General features: G+C 43.1%; 1 protein-coding gene across 1 annotated transcript in view; it reads right to left on the reverse strand.

The window, feature by feature from the left end:
- Positions 1–4,926, reverse strand: part of CDK7 (cyclin-dependent kinase 7) — a 58,867-nt gene extending 53,941 nt beyond the window's left edge. Inside the window, exons 1-2 of the mRNA XM_011959366.1 lie at positions 4,743–4,926; positions 4,331–4,390 (exon numbers count right to left, since the gene is read on the reverse strand). Of these exons, the coding sequence (XP_011814756.1) occupies positions 4,331–4,390; positions 4,743–4,808 (126 nt within the window). The 5' untranslated portion in view covers positions 4,809–4,926. The remainder of the gene's footprint in view (positions 1–4,330; positions 4,391–4,742) is intronic.
- Positions 4,927–8,401: the final 3,475 nt, after the last annotated feature.

The raw sequence follows: 8,401 nt of genomic DNA on the forward strand, positions 1-8,401 counted from the left end.
AAAAAAAAAAAAAAAAAAAAAAAATTAACAAATTCAATCATATTAAAATTTTAACTTTCAGTACCTCAAAGATACAATAAACTAAAAGTCTTGCCCAAGACTGGGAGATGATATATGCAATGTATATTTCTGACAAAGGATCAATATCCAGAACATAAAAGAATTCTGGCTGGTTGCTGTGGCTCACACCTGTAATTCCAGTTCTTTGGGAGGCTGATGCTGGAGGATTGGTTAAGGCCAGGAGTTTGACACAAGTGTGGACAACAAAGTGAAACCTTGTCTCTATTAAAAAAACAAAAAGTATGAATAAGTCCAATAAACTAATAGGACAAATAAAAGTAAGTAATCCAACAGAAAAACAGGAGAAAATCTAAGAAGCCAGTAAGTGTAAGAAAAGATGATGAACTTTACCAGTAATCAGAGAAATGTTAATTGAAACAATAAGTACATATCATTTTCAATCTATGTAATTGACAAATGTTTTAAAGTCTGACAATGCAAATGATGTTGAGAATGTGGTGGGACAGTGAACTGGTCCAATCATTCTGGAGAACAATTTGACCATATCTGGTGAAGCTGATGGTTGTGATACTCTGAAGCAACAATTCATAATTTGTTTCAATTACAGATACATTCTCTAGAGAAACTCAAACCAGCATACAAGATGACTCACAGATGACTACCCAGAGAAGGAATGTATTAGAGGAAAACATTAAAAAGCAGCCTAAATGTTTATCAACGAGAGTTTGGATAGAAAATTTCAGTGTAGACACATAATGGAAACAATAAATGAGCATGAATCAATTGGATCTACATGTATCATATGATACAGAGGATTTCGGAAATAATGTTGACTCAGAATAACAAGTTGCAGGCTGGGTGTAGTGGCTCACGCCTGTAATCCCAGAACTTTGGGAGGCCAAGGTGGGCGGATCACCTGAGGTCAGCAGTTGAGAGGCTGTGGCAGGAGATCTGCTTGAGCCTGGGAGGTGGAGGTTGCAGTGAGCCAAGATCACGCTACTGCATTCCAGCCTGTGTGACAGAGCAGGACCTCATCTCAAAAAATAAATAAATAAAAATAAAAATAAACAAGGTGCAGAAGAATGTACCAAATATACATATATAGCTTAAAGTATGCAATACTGGCTGAGTACAGTGGCTCACACCTGTAATCTCAGCACACTGGGAGACTAAGGTAGAAGGATCACTTGAGCCCAGGAGTTGAAGACCAGCCTAGTCAATATAGTGAGACCCTGTCTTTACAAAAAAAGGAAAAATTTAGTGGGGCATGGTGGCATGCACCTGTACTCCTAGCTGGTTGGGAGGCTGAGGCAGACAGAATGCTTGAGACCAACAGGTCAAGGCTTCAGTGAGTTATGATTGTGCCACTACATTCCAGCCAGGGAAACACACAGCAAGTTGCTGTCTCAAAATTAAAAAAGAAAAAGGAAAAAAAAGTATGCATCGGGAGGCTGAGGCAGGAGAATGGTGTAAACCCAGGAGGTGGAGCTTGCAGTGAGCTGAGGTCTGGCCACTGCACTCCAGCCTGGGCGACAGAGCGAGACTCCGTCTCAAAAAAAAAAAAAAAAAGTATTCAATACTACATATTGTTTTGAGATACACAGATTTGAGACACACACTGAAAAATAAGATATAACCCAAAAGGCCATCAATAGGGGATTGGTTAAATAAATTGGGAAACAAATTCCACATAATCTTTTTAAAAGGGTGAGATAATCAGTATTTCTAAAGTCCAAGACACAACAGGTAAATGAGTACAGAGTAGCTTATTTAATGATTCCTTCCCTTTTTATAAAATTAAACACATGCTAGCAAATGAATGGGAGTAGAAATTATGAGTGTTGGAATAAGGTCTACAACACCAAATCCTCAATGTTCATAGTAGAAAGTATATACAACGTCTAAAACTGGGGGAAAAAAACACCTCAAGAAATAGGCCAGCTATAGTGACTCACAGGTGTAATCTCAGCAATTAGGGAGGCCTAGGCAGGACAATCACTTGAGGCCAGGAGACTAGCAGGGGTACCATGCCAGGCTAATTTTTGTATTTTAGTAGAGACAGGGGTTTCACCATGTTGATCAGGCTGGTCTCGAACTCCTGACCTCAGGTGGTCTGCCTGCCTTGAGTTCCCAAAGTGCTGGTATTACAAACATGAGCCACCGCGCCCAGCCGAAAGGCTAATACATTTTTAATAGTGTCTACAAATGCACTAGCCATAGCCCTAGGTACAGTGTGAATGGAATTAAACAGACAATAAACTCATAGATAAGGATTTCAAATTTCGACAAATGCCACATCGATGACAGAAATATAGCAAAGCACAGGGAAGGAGGGAGGCATATCTGTTTTAGCTGGAATGAACAAAGAAGGCCTCTATGGAGGAGACATTTGAGTGAAACCTGGATAAGGAATCAGCCATGCCATGTTCTAGAGGGAAAATATACCAACCAAGAAGCCAGACCAAATGCAATGACCCTGTGATTCTGGGACTGGAATGAATTTAATTTGTACAGGGACAGAAAAGTCAGTGTGGCTATGATATAGTGAACCAGAGACAGAATTAAAAAGATGACTAAGCCAGGCTTGGTGACATGTGTCCTTAGTTCCAGCTACCTTGAAGGCTGGGGTGGGAGGGTTACTTTAGTCTAGGAGTTCGTGGCTGCAGTGAGCTATGGCTGTGCCACTGAACTCCAACACTTCCACCTGGCAGACAGAGAGAGCCCTCCCCCCTCCACCACAAAAGAAAGAGGACGAAAGATTCTTCTGAATTAAGGGTTTCACAAGGGAGAAGCTGTAGTGGTGAATCATAAAACATAAACTAGGCCATGACAAAAGTAAAAAAGTGAAAAAAAAAAGAAAAAGGCCAGGCACGGTGGCTCCCACCTGTAATCCCAGCACTTTGGAAGGCCGAGGTGGGTGGATCAACTGAGGTCAGGAGTTAGAGACCAGCCTGACCGACATGGTGAAACCCTGTCTCTACTAAAAATACAAAAATTAGCCGGGCATGGTGGCAAGTGCCTGTAGTCCCAGCTACTCAAGAGGCTGAGACAGGAGAAGCGCTTGAACCCGGGAGGCAGAGGTTGCAGTGAGCCGAGATCGCACCGTTGCACTCCAGCCTGGGCGACAAGAGCGAAACTCCGTCTCAATAATAATAATAATAATATAATAATAATAATGGCAAGAATAATTGAGAAGAAGAGTCAGTCACGTTTGAAATGAATGCAAGAGAGTGCCTGGAGGCTGGAAGATCACCAAAAAAGGGGGGAATTAATGTTAAGTATGAATGACTTCCAAGGAGTTAGGGTTTTTGAAGGAGGAGAAGCAAATTCAAAGTAGCAACGGTAACAAAAGCAACATCAGGACACCTGGATTTAAATCCTAGCTTCAGCAATTACTAGCTGTGTGATCTTGACAAATCACCTAATCTCTCAGCCTCAGGTACCTCAAGTATAAAATAGGATTACTTTTCACCACTTTACAGATTGTTTTGAAGGTTAAATGAAACAATGTAGGTGAACGTGAGTTATGTAATTATGACCCAAGTCTTTTTATTTATTTTTTATTTTTTAAGATGGAGTCTCGCTCCCTCACGAGGCTGGAGCACAGTGGCGCCATCTGGGCACAATGCAACCTCCGCCTCCCAGCTTCCAGCGATTCTCCTGCCTCAGCCTCCGGAGTAGCTGGGACTACAGGAGCGCGCCACCACGCCCTGCTAATTTTGGTATTTTTAGTAGAGACAGGGTTTCACCATGTTGGCCAGGATGGTCTCCATCTCTTGACCTCAAGTGATCCGCCCACCTCGGCCTTCCAAAGTGCTGGGATTTCAGGCGTGAGCCACCGTGGCCAGCCGACCCAAGTCTTTTGAATGAATATAAGAAGCTACTGAACTCATTTTAAACTTAACATCAATGTTGTTAATGCTAGCGAAAGTCTTTCATGGTAAATCTGTACACAGAAAATACAGATACGACACACTGAGTGGATACAGGTGAGGCAGAAACAGTGACCTGGAAAGATCACGGTATCAAATAGCTCTGAAGAACGAAAAGATGGGCACACTTGCCCCCAACATATGAGTTTACGCAGTGAAAATAACATACAGCTTCTTCATTTCAATAGAAATTAAAACGGGTTCAACCCTAGAGTTCCGTTTGAGAACACAAAGCACTAATTATTTTGTCTCTGAACATGACATGAGTAACTCATTATCAGAGTATGGTCAAGACTAATAAAATGGCTATCAGTCAATTCATAATACAGACATCTTCAAGGAGACTTGAAGAATCACGACATAAAGAGGTAACTCACTTTCTTAATGGCGACAATTTGGTTGGTATTCTTATCTCTGGCCTTGTAAACCGTGGCAAACTAGAAAGAAAAATAGGAATAACGTAAGTTTATGGGAGTTTTTGTGTTTGCCTTTTTGCATTTTTACATTTCGCGAAGCAGAGAGCCCAGAGTTCCTGAGCGGACTCGCGGCGGCTGGAAACGTGGCGGGTCAGTCTCCGTCCAGCTCTAGGCTACTGTTCAGCAAGGAGAGGCCGCTCAGGGATTCACCCCCAGGATGTAAAGAAGGGGCAGCAAGTGCGTCTGGGAGGTTTCCCCCAAAGAGAATGAGCAGCCAAGCCAGACCTCTGGCCTCCACGGGAAAACCGGCAAAGGTGGAGGCGGCGCGAGTCTGTCCGCTCGGGGCCTTCCCTGTCCCTCCAGAGAGCCTCACCTGTCCCTCTCCAAGGAAGTCCAGCTTCTCATAACGCTTTGCCCGAGACTTCACGTCCAGAGCCATCCGGCGCCGCAAAGCCCGACTCCAGCCGAAAGGGGCGAACTCCCAGGACAGCACGAATTTAAAGCTACTTTAAAGCCTCCAACAGCCACTTCCGTCCACCCGGGTCCGCCGCGTTAGTATCCCCGCCCCACTTCCGTGGTGGGCGGAGGAAGCTGCGCTAGGCCAGGGCGGTGGGCGTTCCCCACCCGTCACGTGACATCCGTGGGTGCCTGAAGTGGAGCATCTTCAATGGTTGCTGTGTCACTCTGTTACCGTTTTAGCTTGGGTATTTTCTACATTACCAGGCACTAGTCAGCGTTCTAATTTGGTGTTCCATGTTCGGGGTTTGGTAGGTGTCTGTGAATGTAGAAGGTTTGGCCTTGTACCTGTTCTCGTTTTTTGGTTCTCGCTCGAGCGCGTCCTGTCGCCACGGTTGCTATGGACGCCAAACCCTGCTATCTCAGATTACTGAGACGAGTGCCAAGTTCTTAAGGGCTGGTCAAGAGTATTCTTAGTCCAGTCCCTTTATGAAGAGGCAGGCCCAGGGAAACAAAATCCAACTCTACTGAAACGTGCTGTGGGAATCGGCTTCTAGTCCTCAGTTTTCTACTCGGTAAAATGGAAAAAATAATGAACTACATCACAGGTGGTTGTGGGTATTAAATGAAACATGCAGAAAGCTTAGACATTAACTCAATTAATTGAGACAATGCTCAATTAACTGTTAGCAGTGATGAGTACCAACCCCTTATCATAAATTGTCATGACAAGCACACTAATTCATTTATTCAAAAATATATAGAGTGCTTTTCCTTTTTCATTTTTCCCTCTCTTACGCTGCTGATATTGAGTGTTTTCTAGGTGCCAAGCACCATCGTAGAATCTGAGATAACAGCAGGGAACAAAGATCCCTGCCTTCCAATGGGAGCAGATAAAAAACAAGTCAAATATGTGTTATGATACGTAGGTGATAAGCGCTATAGAGATAATAAAGCAGATAAAGGATAACAAATCAGGGCAGGGGCAGGGATGGAGGTTTTTAATAGGGTGGTATAAGAAAAGCATCACTAAAAACCCACTGGAGGGATTGGAGCAGACAAGTGATATGACCTGACTCACTTTTAAAAGGCACACTCTGATGGGAGACTATTATAGATTTTGAGGGACAAGGAAAAGAAAGGCCTATTAGAGAACTATTGCAGTAATCCAGATGGCTCTACTAATGGATAATTACAAGGTTCTGAGCCAGAGCAGCTGTCAACATGGAAATGTTCCCCCGCACCATCAGCCCCCCCCCCCCCCCGCCTTTTTCTTTTTCTTTCTTTCTTTTTTTTTTTTTTTTTTTTTTGAGACAGAGTCTCGCTCTGTTGCTCAGGCTGGAGTACACTGGTGCAATCTGAGCTCACTGCAACCTCTGCCTCCCGGGTTCAAACGATTCTCCTGCCTCAGCTTCCCGATTAGCTGGGATTACTGGCCCACTCCCCCACACCCAGCTAATTTTTGTATTTTTTAGTAGAGACGGGGTTTCGCCATGTTGGCCAGGGTGGTCTCAAACTCCTGATCTCAGGTGATCCTCCTTCCTTGTCCTCCCAAAGTGCTGGTATTACAAGCGTAAGCCCTGCGCCCAGCCTACATTTGATATTTCTAAGAGTTGAAAATCCTAAGTTTCAGAGATATGTTTAAGAAAGTAGCAAAATACCAAGGCCAATAATTTAGTCATTTTTTTTTTAAACTCTGGAATCAGACTGCCTGCATTTGATAGTGGCCCTATCAGTATTCAGCCACTAGATACAACTAGAGTAAATTACTTACTTTGTTTCCAGTTTCTTCTTCTGTCATAGGATCTACTCAGAGGATTGCTCCAAGGCTTAAATGACCTCACACCTGCAAAGCCCTTAGAATAGTGTTTGACAACTAAGTATTTACTATATGTTAGCCATTATCTTTCAGTTCCTTGTCATTACTTGGGTCTAGGCAAAACTCACATGTTGCAGAAAACACACCATCTCTCGAGGCAAGTCATGCCTAGTGGTGCTGTTGTCAGTTTCTTCTGATAGATATCACTGAAATAGTAATTTAACCTCACTTGTAGAAATAAGCTAGTGAGCAGCTGGGTGCAGCGGCTCATGCCTGTAATCCAGCACTTTGGGAGGCCAAGGCAGGTGGATCTCCTGAAGTCAGGAGTTCGAAACCAGCCTGGCCAACATGGTGAAACCCCGTCTCTACTAAAAATACAAAAATTAGCTGGGTGTGGTGGTGGGCACCTGTAATCACAGCTATTAGGGAGGCTGAGGCAGAAGAACTGCCTGAACCCACGAGGCAGAGGTTGCAATGAGCCAAGATCGCACCATTGGACTCCAGCCTGGGCGATAAGAGTGAAAACTCCGTCTCAAAAAAAAAAAAAAAAAGTACTGGGCTAAACTTGATGAAACTCTTGTGAGACTTGAGGTCCCTAAGTGTGCCATGGCGTATGAGTTGGTAATCAGTATATTACAGCATGCTGCTGACAAGTAAATTCCCATTTTGGGACATTTAGGATAATGAAGACAGCGTTTAGATGATATTCTGGGACAGTGAGATACTGTATATATAAAATATCATTTGAGCACTTTGAACCAAAAGAAAAAAAAAAAGAAAATAGCATTACACATTTGCAAAGCATTTTTCAGTTTAAAAGCACTTCCACACGTCTGTACTAGCCAGCTTGTAAGATGGCCATGATGATCCTTCCCTTCTGGTATTAATCCTGTTGTGTAGTCTTCTCCCACAATGAAACAGGCTGTTCTGTGTGACCAATAGAATATGGCTGAAGTGTGATTTATGAGGCTGGAACATAAAAGGATGCTGTTGACTTGCATGCTTGGATTATTTGCTCTGGTGAAAGCCAGCCATGTCATGAATTCACTCAGGCAACCATGTGGAAAGAAACTAAGGCCTCCTGCCAACAGCCAGCATTGGCTTGTCAGCTATGTGAGCGAGCCATCTTGGAGGTGGATCAGCCAGCCTCAGCCAAGCCTTCAGATGACTGTAGCCTCAAGTGATTTCTAATTGCAACCGCATTAGGCACTAAGTCAAAACTGCCCAGTGAAGCTGCTTCTGAATTCCTGACCCAGAGAAACCAGAGAAATTAAGAGTTTAGCCACTTAATTTTGGGGTCATTTGTTACAAAGTAATAGATAATACACTAACTTGATCCTGCCTATCACACTGTGTAGTACTGGAAAGAAAAACGGAAACTCGGACAAATTAAGCAATTTGCTGATTACATATATTTAAGTGCCTAACCTCTAAATGAAAATACAGGCTATTTGACTGTAAGCCTCACCAGAAGTCTGTAATACTCTCCTTGGGAGCTCATCCTGTGACAGCAATTCCCACTGGCATACCTTTTGCCATACCTATACTTACAAATTCTGTAACAGTGACAGATGTTTTCATTCTTTCATGGCAGCAGCTATAGTAAACATTGCCCTCAGATATACATCCAGTTCGACATTAGGATTTCTAACTGTTGGCTCACAGTATTACTCATACCACTCTTCACTCCCTGAATCCGAATTTATTTCTGAAAGCAAAATAATGGCCCTGGGTTGATTTTTTTTTTTTTTTTTTTT

Source organism: Colobus angolensis, unplaced genomic scaffold (assembly GCF_000951035.1).
Source record: "Colobus angolensis palliatus isolate OR3802 unplaced genomic scaffold, Cang.pa_1.0 Scaffold49, whole genome shotgun sequence".
NCBI lineage: Eukaryota > Metazoa > Chordata > Mammalia > Primates > Cercopithecidae > Colobus > Colobus angolensis.